Source organism: Kwoniella pini, chromosome 1, assembly GCF_000512605.2.
Source record: "Kwoniella pini CBS 10737 chromosome 1, complete sequence".
NCBI lineage: Eukaryota > Fungi > Basidiomycota > Tremellomycetes > Tremellales > Cryptococcaceae > Kwoniella > Kwoniella pini.
In genome coordinates this window covers 1,364,384-1,377,673 of record NC_091716.1, presented here as the reverse complement: position 1 = coordinate 1,377,673, position 13,290 = coordinate 1,364,384, and the positions used below count along the sequence as shown (strand labels likewise).

At 38.8% G+C, this 13,290-nt stretch overlaps 5 protein-coding genes across 5 annotated transcripts; 2 read left to right on the top strand and 3 right to left on the bottom strand.

Annotated features, from left to right (window-relative positions):
- Positions 1-806: 806 nt before the first annotated feature.
- I206_100535 (uncharacterized protein) lies at positions 807-2,687 on the top strand (the record flags this gene model as incomplete). The annotated part of the gene is made up of 8 exons (XM_019152567.1): positions 807-978; positions 1,034-1,419; positions 1,487-1,836; positions 1,905-1,940; positions 2,003-2,050; positions 2,119-2,311; positions 2,372-2,450; positions 2,506-2,687. 8 exons carry the CDS (start codon positions 807-809, stop codon positions 2,685-2,687), a joined length of 1,446 nt encoding a protein of 481 aa, XP_019014705.1.
- Positions 2,688-3,085: 398 nt separating this feature from the next.
- Positions 3,086-3,843, top strand: I206_100534 (uncharacterized protein; the record flags this gene model as incomplete). Its single annotated transcript, XM_019152568.1, has 3 exons — positions 3,086-3,325; positions 3,438-3,565; positions 3,621-3,843. The coding sequence occupies 3 exons, from the start codon at positions 3,086-3,088 to the stop codon at positions 3,841-3,843; spliced, it is 591 nt and encodes a 196-aa protein (XP_019014706.1).
- Positions 3,844-4,219: 376 nt separating this feature from the next.
- I206_100533 (uncharacterized protein) lies at positions 4,220-7,121 on the bottom strand (the record flags this gene model as incomplete). Its single annotated transcript, XM_019152569.2, has 9 exons — positions 4,220-4,240; positions 4,315-4,519; positions 4,600-5,318; positions 5,372-5,476; positions 5,536-5,691; positions 5,769-5,921; positions 5,996-6,235; positions 6,302-6,496; positions 6,561-7,121. 9 exons carry the CDS (start codon positions 7,119-7,121, stop codon positions 4,220-4,222), a joined length of 2,355 nt encoding a protein of 784 aa, XP_019014707.2.
- A 2,092-nt stretch (positions 7,122-9,213) lies between these two features.
- On the bottom strand, positions 9,214-11,401 carry I206_100532 (glutamate 5-kinase; the record flags this gene model as incomplete). Its single annotated transcript, XM_019152571.1, has 9 exons — positions 9,214-9,283; positions 9,356-9,994; positions 10,052-10,292; positions 10,374-10,453; positions 10,513-10,607; positions 10,675-10,770; positions 10,848-10,958; positions 11,064-11,254; positions 11,365-11,401. The coding sequence occupies 9 exons, from the start codon at positions 11,399-11,401 to the stop codon at positions 9,214-9,216; spliced, it is 1,560 nt and encodes a 519-aa protein (XP_019014709.1).
- Positions 11,402-12,009: 608 nt separating this feature from the next.
- On the bottom strand, positions 12,010-13,012 carry I206_100531 (uncharacterized protein; the record flags this gene model as incomplete). Its single annotated transcript, XM_019152572.1, has 5 exons — positions 12,010-12,365; positions 12,474-12,588; positions 12,653-12,760; positions 12,825-12,863; positions 12,986-13,012. The coding sequence occupies 5 exons, from the start codon at positions 13,010-13,012 to the stop codon at positions 12,010-12,012; spliced, it is 645 nt and encodes a 214-aa protein (XP_019014710.1).
- Positions 13,013-13,290: the final 278 nt, after the last annotated feature.

Sequence of the window (13,290 nt, the reverse complement as noted above, 5' to 3'; positions counted from 1 at the left end):
TAATGAGAAGATCTAAAGCTGAGATTACCGAGTTTTCGGTTGTCCGACTAAACATGTCGTAACGATTCAGACATATATCACGGGATCAGATAGGAAAACATGTTGACCTCCCTATCGCCTGCAAAGAGGATCTACGCGATACCGAGGGATCGATACGACAGGTGATTGATTCTCACCCTTATCAAATTCCAGCCTCCACAGTTTTAATGTACCTTCTTGGCTGTGGCTAAATTCGCATGGTCAGGGGAGTTTTAAGGTTTTAAAGGGCGTTGAATCGGTCATCACCGTGATCCCAATCCCTCTTTTGATAGAAACTCGCTTACTAGCGTGAAACTTATTTACGTTGCCTCCCCGTTGTCCGATATCCTCAACTGCCCCTCAGCAAATGAAATGCGACCCTATATCCGATAAGACGGGCCGGGGTATACATCGGTCTCCAAATGCGCATCGTACTTGAACACTATTAGAGACTGTTTCCCCACCCAGCGACTCACTCCACTCAATCCACCCGGTCGCGCTCGGTCCGAGGGTTTTCATGTAGAAAATACACCATTGAGAAGCGCTTATCTCATGACTTTCGAGTCTGCTCAGCTAGGCGGAGGCAGCAGAGATTAAGGTTTTGAGCGTCCTGAGTTCATGAAAGCCCGATCGGATTAGCGGACTGAAAACCGTCGGCCTAATCCGAATGAATTCTTCCCCATCTCGCGAATCGAGATACTCTTCCAACTTATGATATGTGTCCATTTGAATTCATCTTGAAGTAAGGATCAACAATCCAGTGCTCACTGTCGAGCAAGTGACTTACAATGCCAATCGCTATCAACAACACCCCACCAGCTCATCCTCATTTACCTATTCCTCTGGGAGGACTTTCGGTATGGCAGCATTCGACTAGAGATCATCCGTTGCTCAATGCTGGGCGAGATGATCCATTACCTTCCGAGGCTGATGTAGTGATCATCGGCTCTGGACTATGTGGTATGTTGCGATTCTAAATAGAAAGACCTGCGCTGATGTGTACATGATTATTTAGGTGCTGTTACCGCACATTCATTACTAAATGACCCTTCGCGACCTGGATCTGTAGTCGTTTTAGAAGCTCGGGAAATATGTTCTGGAGCATCAGGAAGGAATGCAGGACATTGTCGACCGGATGAATCGAGAGGTTTTCCTGCTTTTTCAGCATTGCATGGAGCAGAGGAGGCTAAACGTATATTGAAATCGGAAAGAGTGACGTTTGAAAAGGTCAACGAGTTTATCGAAAAAACTAAAATAGATTGCGAATGGACACCAAGAGATACATACGATGTCAGTCTATCAGAGGATTTCAAACAGTATGCTTCAAACGCTTTGAAAGATTTGTTAGAAGCTGGAGGTCAGCCAGAAGTAGAAGAATTGAGTAAAGATCAAGCCATAAAAGTACGTCTATTCTCTCAAGGAGTCCGATCAGTGAACCAGATGGTCTAATACGTATATATGATTGCAGGAAACGAGGATAGGTATCGCTCATGGCGCAGTCAAGTGGTGGGCGGCTACTGTCAATCCAGCCAAACTCACACTGGGCATTCATCAACTTAATCAATCGCTTGGTGGATATTCGCTTTTCGCCTATGCGCCAGCTCATGCTGTCACTCAGGCTGAAGATGGAGAATCATGGGTTGTTCAGACTCCAAGAGGAAAAGTAAAGGCAAAGAAGGTTGTGTATGCAACAAATGCCTACAGTGATGCTTTGTTAGAAGAATTGGATGGATTGATTGTTCCTACTCGAGCTCAAGCAATCAAATTGTCTCCTGCACCAGCTGGCCCAGAACAATTCCCTCGAATTGAGGGCAGTTAGTGAGTACATAAACGTGACCCGCACCTTTTGAAGCGACATCAGTGACTGATCAAGCGCTTCTTAATAGCTCGCTTCGTTTCTTACCTCAGCATTTCTATTCAGTGTAAGCTTCAACATGACTCAAAAAGTCTACACCGAATCGACTAACCATTCTTGTTTTTATAGATGTAGTCGACCAGATAGTTCCATCACGCTGGGAACTTCTAGGAAGTGGTGAGTGTTTCCTTACATCAACACCCATCGACGAGCCATACTAATTGCTAAATCAATAATTTTTGAAGGCATGGAATGTCTCCAGCTACAGCTGCTTCGATACAGAATACGGTTGACGACTCATCCTATTCGACTGAAGTCACTGACAACGCCGTGGACCAATTCTCTAAATTGTTCCCTGAAGGTGGTTGGAGTGCCGATGGTATACAAGAAGGTAAAGCTAAAGGATATGAATATAGCTGGACTGGTATAATCGGTATGGTGAGTATTTCATGTATATATTGTAGAGTGTATACCTGTATGCTAAAATTTGGGATATAGACACCTGATTCAGTGCCTTTCGTCGGTAGTGTGCCAGGTAAACCTGGTCAGTACATCGGAGCAGGATACAATGGTCATGGTGCGTTACTAAGCCTAACTATATGAAATGAGTGCTAAGCGACATTTTATCCTAGGTATGGCACGTATCTTCATTTGTGCCCCTGCATTAGCCAAACATATTTTAACCGGAGAATGGGATGATGTTATGCCTTCATCGTTCCGAATCACAGAGGAACGATTGAACAAATTGAGAAAAGGTTTGGATAAAGGTAAATTAAGTCATAACGGTGGTTTACCTTCCAAATTAGCTGTCTGATGATCTGACTGCATCCGTATTTTCACGACATGGGTCGGTTTTGCCAATGAATGATATTTCTAGATCTCGTTTTTGTAGCCTTCTTCACCTTAGTCATGTAATTATTTTTAATACTGCTAGATGTGGTATTCTTCATGAACTAATGATGGCAGGAATACCATGTATGATAACGCTCATGTACTGAGAGAACCACTTGGAACCACTTTTTTGCGATTATCTACGTTACATATCATGCTGTTGAGCTTCAGCTCATACACTGTGAGCAGGTGGAACCGGACCGGATATCGCCGTGTGATCACACGTCATCAATCTCCACTTCAGCTGCTTCAAAGTATCTACAGAATGTTCGCAATATAATTGTTGACTGGCCGTTAGATACGTATTGCTGATCAATCAAAATGACAAATATACCATTCAATGATGCCAGATGGACAACTCTAAACAAAGCGACGTATGAGCCGAAAATATCAAAGGACGGACAAGAGATTAGTTTTCCAACTGAAAAAGAAACGGATTGGTGGAGAACTCCTACTGGTATAGATTCAGCAAGTGGTTTAGTATATGGTTTTGAATACAAATTTGACCCGAAAGAAGGGGTCGAAATTTCTGTAGATGTAGATGTTCAAGCCAGAATTCAAGTAAGTCATAGTTGTCAATTAAAAAACAAAAACCTTCCGCTTAGCTAACTTAAAAGTATTGTTTTTAGTAGTGAGTTTTAGTAATTGATGAATGAAACTGCTCAATGATAAGTGTTCCATTAGTGATCAAGCGGCATTGTTCCTACGTGTTGATTCTAAAACTTGGATTAAAGCAGGATTAGAATTTGATCATGATCAACTTTGGGCAGGAGCTGTAGTAACTTCTCCATATTCTGACTGGTTAGTATAACTTCTTACATTGGTGAAACTTGATTTTAATAACTATTTGCTTTAGGAATATTCAACCTCATTCACCTTCTATCTCAAGGTTTACAATTACACTTCAAGATCAAAAACTGAAAGTTTACTTTAATGATAATCCAATGAGAGAAGTCAATGCTTTTGGAGATGGAAAGTCGAATAGCGCTTTTATAGGTGTGATGGGTTGTTCACCTAAATCCGAAGGTGCAATTGTCACTTTCAACAATTTCACAGTGAAGAAAGGTGTAAGAGATTAAATCAACTATAGCTTTGAAAGGTATAGGATAATAGCTATGTGAACCGTGTTTGCAAGTTCGAGTATTTGAAACGAAGTTTTTCGGTTGATCACTTCATTTCAATCTCAATTAGATCCAGCGTTTTTAAATGGAAGCTGTCTGGATATGAATTAGTTCAATTGCATTATGCTATCATCTTTACTAAATATAACTCTAATATCCAATCAAAACACCAAAATTGTAAAGCAAAATAGACTTGAAATACGCAAACTAACATCCGGAAAAGAGAGATATATAACGGAAAGGGGTATCTCGTAGGTCGGGTATGATTATACAAAATGGGATATCAAATGATTGCATCTAGTTTAAAAATGCCCGGAATATTTGGAGAACTTGATTATCTTCGTTTTGAGAATAGCTATAACATCATATTCCGATTAGCTAATTGACATTTCTGTACTATCGTAGAGCAGCCAGCCAATGTATGCTCACCTTATTAAACAAAGCCAACACTTTAGGTACATTCAGTTGTACGTATTCTAAATCTAACATAGCTTGCTGATCTTTTTGCTTTTCCAACAAATCATCAATCTTCAGATCCATCTCTAATATTGGCTTTTCCCGACCTTTGAAATGTAGAGCAATTATGAATGTACCGGGTGTTGGAGAAGTGATGTTGAAATAAATGTTTACTCGTCTATAGCAACAACCAATTGATGTCAGCAAGAAATTCATATAGCGCGAAAGCCTCATCGTGCTCATACCAAGGGAACTCACCTGTTCTCCGGTACATTACTTTCCATGATTATACCTTCTTTTTCGAACTGACTATGAGTAAATCTATATGGTCCCAATACTTGATTTTTAACTTGTTTTTTCTCTTTGCCATTAACAGTGACTACTCCTACTCCACCAGCAGATCCCTTTTCCTTGGAAGATGTCAACCTGACGTTCTGGAGATAAGCCTTGTACTGTTCGAGCTGACTTCGAAGATAATTGTTATGATCGCATATAGTCTTATACACAGCTTCTAATGACCTTGTTTCCAAAACAACCTTTTCTTTTGCATTACCAAGATGAACCATTTCTGCAGCTACTTCATCTTGAATTATCTTGAAATGATCCGACGCATCCACTACTCCAGCAGATTCTAGTTCAGATAACAATGCTTGGACTTTGATACCTCTTCTGACTAAGACTGGATCTTTGGACGTAGCTGCTCTTTCTGCTAGGCTGGGCAGATCGATCGGTCGTTTGTCCGCTAGGTGAGGCATTGATCGTAATAATTGCACGAATATTGACTTCGCCTCCATGTAGTTTATATCGTTCTGCGTCACGCTGTCTGACATCAATGCCGTAGAGAGATCTTGAATAGGGGTCTCCCAACGGGAATATAGAGGTAGTTCGATAGATCGATTTTCTTTACGCGGTACTTGTCCTGGTGCTGCACCTAGATCGTCTAGCAGTATACGCAAGTGGTGTTTTTCGTTCGGCGACTGGAAGGCATGTCAGCTTGAGGGAAAATAAGATTCATCCCATAAGAACGTACTAGTGTTTCCATATGTTGCATCAGCAAAGAATGGGTATTATACAATTCATTAAGGGTAATATTAATTTGCAGGTCCTTCTTCGACAGAGCCATATATTGATCAAGCTGTACAATATATCAGTTCAAAGCGCTATGTTTCAAGGCTCATCCACTTTGTGACTCACCTCTAGTGATTCATAGAAATCTCCAACCTCACACAGCGCATTCAAGAACTGGTTCATTCTGACTTTGTTGTTTTCTACGAATGGGTTGAGGGACATCATATACTGTTCTTTCGCATAACTTGGCTTGTTGGCAAGATTTTGCAGCATCTTGGCGATCTGACGGTGCATCGCATCATATTAGCATACTCATCCGGGACACGACCTTCGATGCCTAACACGAGCAGCGAACTCACCAAGGTCAATGTCCTCCTGGGATGTTTCGCTGGGACACCATCTACCAGCATATATGCCTGAGGTGTTACTATAGCAGGATTGATGAATCGAAGGAAGAAGAAACCGCCAATGAGGGAACATATACTAGCATCGGATGCGTCTGGGTATTTCCTCTAAATCGGAAATTAGCAAATCATGACGGCAGTCCTCTGCTATGGAGAGGGTACAAAACACGAAAAGGACTCACCCTAGTCAAGCTCCTGATTTGCTTGCATATCCACCTTATTCCATATGGTACCGTATCCATACTTTCTATTATGGTTGCCAGAAACGTATTGGCGATCTCCATCAACATGGTAAGTCGAGGTACTATTATAGCTTGAACATCTGCATTGGCAGCTGCTACTTCAGGCGGTACACCACGAGGCAACGAAGGTGGAAGCGTTCCAGTATCCTCTTCTATTTGTTGGATCATTTGCTCGTATACCTAATGAAGATCATCAATCAGCTGGTCTTGCATGAACACCTATGTGACCAGTCCGGCCGAGCTTACTTTTAATGGATTGATTTCCAGATTCAGGTCTTTGTGCTCTATCAAACTATTTATCCTATCCGCCAATACACTTTTTAAGTAACTTTGACCTGGACCTCGACGTGTATATGTAGTCATCATACGTGATACGGGAGTATTGGCTCTAAGTAAAGATCCAAATTCTGTTGTTGTTTCAAATTGAGCGGACAACACGCTCTGATGATAGATATCAGCTTTAAACGCGAGAATTACTGTGAAAACAGATTGGAATGCGACTCACTTGAAACATTGTTAAAAGTAAATGCTCTTCCCTCTGTTCATATTGATTTCCATATAAAGTGAACATTACAGTTTGAAGTAGAGTATCAATTTCAGCTAAACTAACAAGTCTACATAAACTAGCAACATGTCTAGGTTCACTTTGAAGTAAGAAAAATAAATTAGCATATTGATTCATTTTTCTTTCATCAGGCCATAATCCACTTTCTTCATCAACATCTTCTAAAGTTTCAGCAACTTCTCTTTTTTCATCAGCTGCCATTCTATTTTGAATTAATAAAGCTATTCTAGAATCTAAATATCTAACATCACGTTCTAAAACGAAATTCTTTTTAGATTGTGAAGATATTCTAGATTTTAAATCACGTAATCTTTTTTGAGCTCTGGCTAATTCATCTTCTAAATCTACATCTTGTTCTGCTGCTAAACTATACATAGCATTAACAGAATATCGATTCGTCATTCTATTAGTTAATCTTTTTGATGCGTGAGAATTCGATGATCCCGAAGGTGAAGCCAGTCCTCCCGGAATAGACGAAGCGGTCATTGTCATTGTTAACATCTTGACAGAAGGGATCTTTGGCGATCACAGGATGTCTGCGTATATTTTCCTCCTACAGCCAAATTCAAACGGCGTATATGATCGGTTTTACTAAGTTGTCGAGCTGCCAAACGGAGTGCGGGCTATCATGAAAATGGTTTGGAAGTAAAATCGATAATAAGGTGTTAATGAGCTGGCGTGTGTACCAACGATCTTCAGCAACGGGTAATTTTGATAGATCAGATGAATTGTTGAGCTTCCGAGTTCCTACAGCCGGGGAGCGGTGCTTGCTTTGCTGCAAATTCGTAGAAATATTTTAGAATGGAACAAAGGTATTGGTTTGAACGGACAAAGGAGAGCGCGTTAAAGTCGCGTTCTGTCAAGTAGCAATTGTTATTATTTGTTGTTGTGAAGGTATCAAGATCCGATTTGTAGAGTCGTCAAGGAAAGGTACAAAGTCGTGAAAGCACAGTATAATGTGATAGTAGAAGTTATTATATATATTATTGGGGTATGTTTAACAATGATATGGGTATGATAGATTAATTGATGAATTAATTGAAACCTGAAGATGATACGTTTTGAATTCGGGTAGTATTAAACTTTAAAAACAATAACAAATAACCAAATAAACGATTATCCTATTTTAGTAATTACGAAATTCTTATTACGAAACAAGCTTAATCCATTACTAATATAATCCCATTTTAACCCCTTTTCTTATAGCATGGTATATAACAAGCTAATCACTTGGACTGCTTGACTGCTTGAACGAGCATTCTCTCTAATGCTACGAATAATATAAATCACTGCAATCCTTGCAAACGAAAGTAACCAATCAAAGCATATTGGTATCTTATATTGTTGATGCATAGAAGCTATACAAACAGAATACGCTCTCTGATCTTGTATTATGCCCTAATGCCAAAGCTAGAAAAAGCCTATTTCTTCCCAGACCTGAAGAGGAAGAACGTTAGTTCCGAAAGCCCATACATTAGTTGAAATGAAATGGCATGAGATACTTTTGACGATGAAAAGATAGACTCAATTGATATAAGATGTAGATATGGGAGACTACATATAACTAAGCAGAAAAAACTCACTTCTTAATACCTGCACCACCCATTGGACCTTTTCCACCAGCTAAATTTGAATATCATTCAGTCATGAATACATCATTCATTATAACTATTGTTAAAATTAAGCCTAACTGACCTTTAGCAGCAAGAGCTTTTAATTCGGCAGCTTCTCTCTTTTGTTTCTCCTTGAAAGCTATATCGTCCTCATCTCTACATATCGTGATCGATACATGTAAGCGCTTTTAGTGTTCAAAAGTAACCTGGTGATGGACTACATTGATAAATAAGAGATTTCAAAATGCACTTACAGTTCCTTTGATACCTTTTTAGGAGCCTTGAGAGGTTTAGCTATGACAACAAAATCATCAATATTCTATATATCATCACTTCATGAATGCAGTATCCAATCTGAGTCTTAATCCACACTCCTCTTCCTATCTATCGTAGCAATTCAAGATGTCGGGAATAGGATCCGGGCTGTTTTTCCCGATTCACTTCGCTTCGAACGGTCTATATTGAAGAATTCCTTTGTGTTGAAGATAACACGCGAAAGAGACTAACCTTTACCACCTATAAGTAAATATGAAAGGATTAGTATCGCAGGGACAGTACATAAATCTCGAACATCTGATAATCTTACCTTGTCTACCGGCCATTTTGAGTATTTACTTATGATCGATGTGCGTGATAATGATCGATCCAAGACCATGTTGATCTTCTTAAAGCACCTCACAACTGAAAATCCCAAAACAAAAACGAAGGCAGGCACCAAAATTAACGGAATCAAAATTGTTCAAGGCACTTCACGTGGTACTTGTTCAAGGTGTGGTATAGCATAAGGAGGTAATATACAGTGTGCATGATTCAATCTGTATACCCTTACTTAAGTAATCTCCATATCTACAACACGATTCAATATGACCCAGGTAATAATAGTATAAGATGCCATCTAAATTGTTATTCACCCTTCTGCAGATTATCCAATCAAGCTTGCACATTTCGGTATAAATCGTCGTAAAAGGTAAATTCCTTCATCATAAGAATGTTATCGAATCAACTACATGTTCAGATTCCGAATATCCAAGAATATTTTCGATGTAGGCACTTTGTATCGTACATAAATCAACTGAACATCCCATATTGTTCATGAACACGTTCGAAGGAAACGCAACTTACCTTTTCATTCCTTTTATCCTATCAATTTCAACACTATTGTATTGAGCCAAACCTTTTCCAACTTCAATCTCTTCCCATCCTTCTTCATCTTTTTCTTCTTCTTTTTCTTCTTCCTTGCTTATAGATATCTTATCCAATCTTTCATTTATTGATGAATCGAAAGTAGCAGGAGAAGGTGAAGAAGGTATAGATTTTGATAAAGGGTCTAAAGAAGCTATAGAAGATGAAAGTGATAAGATTGGTTGAATTTGTGGTGTGGAAGGTTCTCCGGCTATTAAATGTTTTATTGCTGGAGATATTAGAGAGGATGGTTTATTAATTGTATCATCTATACTTAATCTTGACCCTCGATTTGGACTTGATGGTATACTCTCATCTATCGAGTTTCTTGAAATGTCTCCACCAGTATTTTCATTATCTTGTTGATTGTGGGATCGGGAAATTACATCTTTATCTCGTTTTTTACGTTTAACAATTAACCTAACAGCTTGATGAGATGCGAAAGGACCTTCAACTCGAACAACTCCAGCAGGTAATAGTCTTCCACCTGATTCCTTTCTTTGTATAGCTCGATAAGCACCTTCATCAATAACGATGGTTCCTGCAGAATGTAAACCATGTGCAATCCACCATTTTCGACTATTCAAAGTTGTCAGTGTGATCCAGTCGGTCAAATAGTCCTGACTAAGAACTCACTCCTTCAAAGCTGTTTCTCTCCTCAGAAATCTAGTACATAACGGACCTTCCTCTAATTGGGGAGTTTCAGATATATCCCTACTTGGTCCAGCACCTTTTTCTATCACACTAAATATGTCTTTTACATTTGCAGAATGCATTATAACTGTAGTTGTTCCTGCTGCTGTAGCTAATTCTGCTGCTATAAGTTTTGTTGACATTCCACCTGTACCTAATGATGTTCCAAGTGTCGCCGTGGAGACTACATAACGTGATTGATTTATCAGCTAGTTGACTTTTAACATGATCTGTAGCAAAGTTGCAGATTTATTCCAACGCTCACCTTCTTGTTTCACTTTCTCTATATCCCTTACTACTCGAACAGGTTTCGCATCAGGATTATTCCTTGGATTATCCGTATATCTATTCGTAGAGCAATCAGCTTTGCTTATAATTTGTAATACCATTATTGATTGACTCACAAACATTCAACATCTGTTAATAGGAAAAGATAATCCGCATGAACAATTGCAGAAGAGATTGCAGATAAAGTATCATTATCACCAAATTTGATTTCCTGAGAAATTGGATGTGAGCTTATTGTGTCTGGTTCTCATGATTGACCAATTATTGAATCAGCTCACAGTGACAGAAACAGTATCGTTTTCATTAACAATAGGTACTACACCCATTTGAAGTAATTCAGAAAAAGTATTTTGAGCATTTAAATATCTCGTTCGCTAAAATCCAAAACTCAGTGAGTTGAACTTTCTAATTTAAGTAAAAAATATACTGGATAATTTGACTATTAACTTACATCTGAAATATCCATTCGAGTTAATAAAATTTGTGCAATAGGTTGATCTAATTGTGAAAATAAATTATCCCATAAAGCTATTAATCTACCTTGACCTATAGCTGCCAGAGCCTATAAACATAACAATTAAACAAAATCAGCTATCACTCTACTAGTTTTTTATATACCAAATCAATGAGATAATAATGATTTGAAAATCAAATGTAGCCAACTTACCTGCTTTTGACTTAATCCTTTACCTCTTCCTCTTAAATTCATTCTTCTTAATCCTACTCCTATAGCTCCAGATGAACATAATACAACTCTATGACCTAATGAACGTAGATGAACAACAGTTTCAACTATTGAAGAAAGTAATTCCAAGTGAGGTAAAAAAGGGTATTCAGGTGAAACTATTGATGATGTACCTATTCAATTTTAAGTAAAAACATCAGTAAATCCTCGATTTCAAGTTTTTTAGTCTAGCTCATTCAAATCAAACTCGAAGAATTAAGTATAATATGACGATTGAGCTTACCAAGCTTAATGACGATAGTCAGAGGTGTTGCTTTCATTTTTGACTAATCAAGTACAAACAACTATCAGCACTCCTTTCTCGACTTTCCATCTTGAAACCTTGAATTTCATGTTCCTCCAACCTGATTGATCTGAAATTCGTACTTTGGTGATACAATAAATACTCACAGTCATGTTTCTTTCTTCACGGTCCACTACACTTCATATATCCTTCATGAAACCTTTTGAAGTGACTTTCCAGCTACAATATCTATCGTAAATGGAATCTCAAAGTCTGATCTTCTGTATTCATGAATTAAACCCTCCCATACCTGCACAAACATTTATACCGAGTCGGTCTCTCGAAAATATCTAATGATGTCATCACTTATTTACTCTCCGTACATCTTAACGAAGCAAATGAGCATAGTCAGTCTAAGAACTGAGTGTAATTCATGCATATTGACTTATTTGCTTTGCATATGCACAGTAAGATGCATCATCATGATGTCTTCGTACTACACAATCGAGACTCGGATACAAGCGCACGCCAGAAACCTGGATATCACTAGTACCGTGCAAAATCCAGAATTTCACTTCCCCTCTTTCCTTTGTTCATTCTTTTCGATAAATTTGTTCTCTCCCGAATTCTCCTCACAACGGCGAATTAGTCGGACGCAGCTTTGATGCCTCTTGCCTTCTCTTCTTCCATTTCAGTCCGTTGTCTTGATCTTAATTCGAGTTCAATCTTGTGCATATAACTGTGTCTGAGTTCTTCGAGAGCCAGATGAGCTCTGTAAGTACCTTGAGCATCCATACTGTTTATCATATCTTTCTGGATTCTTTCCCAAGCTATGGTCTTGACGAACCCTAGAATATGGATGTAAGAGAGCTTGCTGATTTGTATCTTTTTGATTGTGCCTTCTTCGGAGAGGTTTGGTGTCCACCAATAAACCATCTCTTTGATTTGTGCTTCAGTCATATCATTTCTCAAGTGTCCCAATGGTTGAGTGATCGTCTGGACTAGTGGGAGCAGGAAGTTGAGGAGGAATTTGAGTTTCGTCTGACCGTATAAGCGAGACAATCGAAATCAGCGAGAATCATGCAATTTACTATCAATCCCATACTCACCATCCTCCTCAGCACCATCCTCAGTCTCATCTGAGCCGTAAAGACTTATCGAAATTCCCTCAACTTGGCTGTCAGGCTCGTCAACGGCCATATCGGAAGATATGTCAGGTTTAATCTGAATATCAAAGCAAGATAACGTCAGCTTATTCAATTAGTCTTTCAGGATACAGGTGTTTCACATCTTTTTCTTCTGAGTGAGGACACTTGGCAGATCCAATGATCTTTTCGCTCTTTGTTACGATATCTTCATGAGCAGCGATTGATTTGTCATATCGATACTTCAATTCCTTTATCCCAATGCGTTAATCAGCCTAAGTACATATTACGATATGGCGATATTCATTCACTCACCTTGAATTGAAGATCAAGCTTGTTGTACTTATTTCGCAACTAACGGTACGAAGAAGGAAGATGATCGTTAGCTGTTTTGGTACTTCGTCAACTTACTAAAAGCTGACGAGATAGGCGACAATGTAACGATTGATGAAACGAGTTAAATGGGTGATTCTTACCTCCTCATGAGCAATTTCTTGAGTCATCTTGAATGATTGTACTTTCAATGCTATTGAATGGAAAAATAATCGATTCTTTGATTATAGTATGGATTGGTGACAGAAAGAAGCAAGAAAAAAAGGAAAAGGAAAGTAAGTTGTAGTTGACAGGTCTTATATACCCTGAACAGATTTCAAGTATGCAATGGGTCTATGCGTTAGTATACAAGCCTGATCAATTAACAATAGTAATCCAAAGGAAGGATTACATTGCGCAACGCCTTTACTCTTGATTAGAATTCGTACACAAGTGCATTATGATCTAT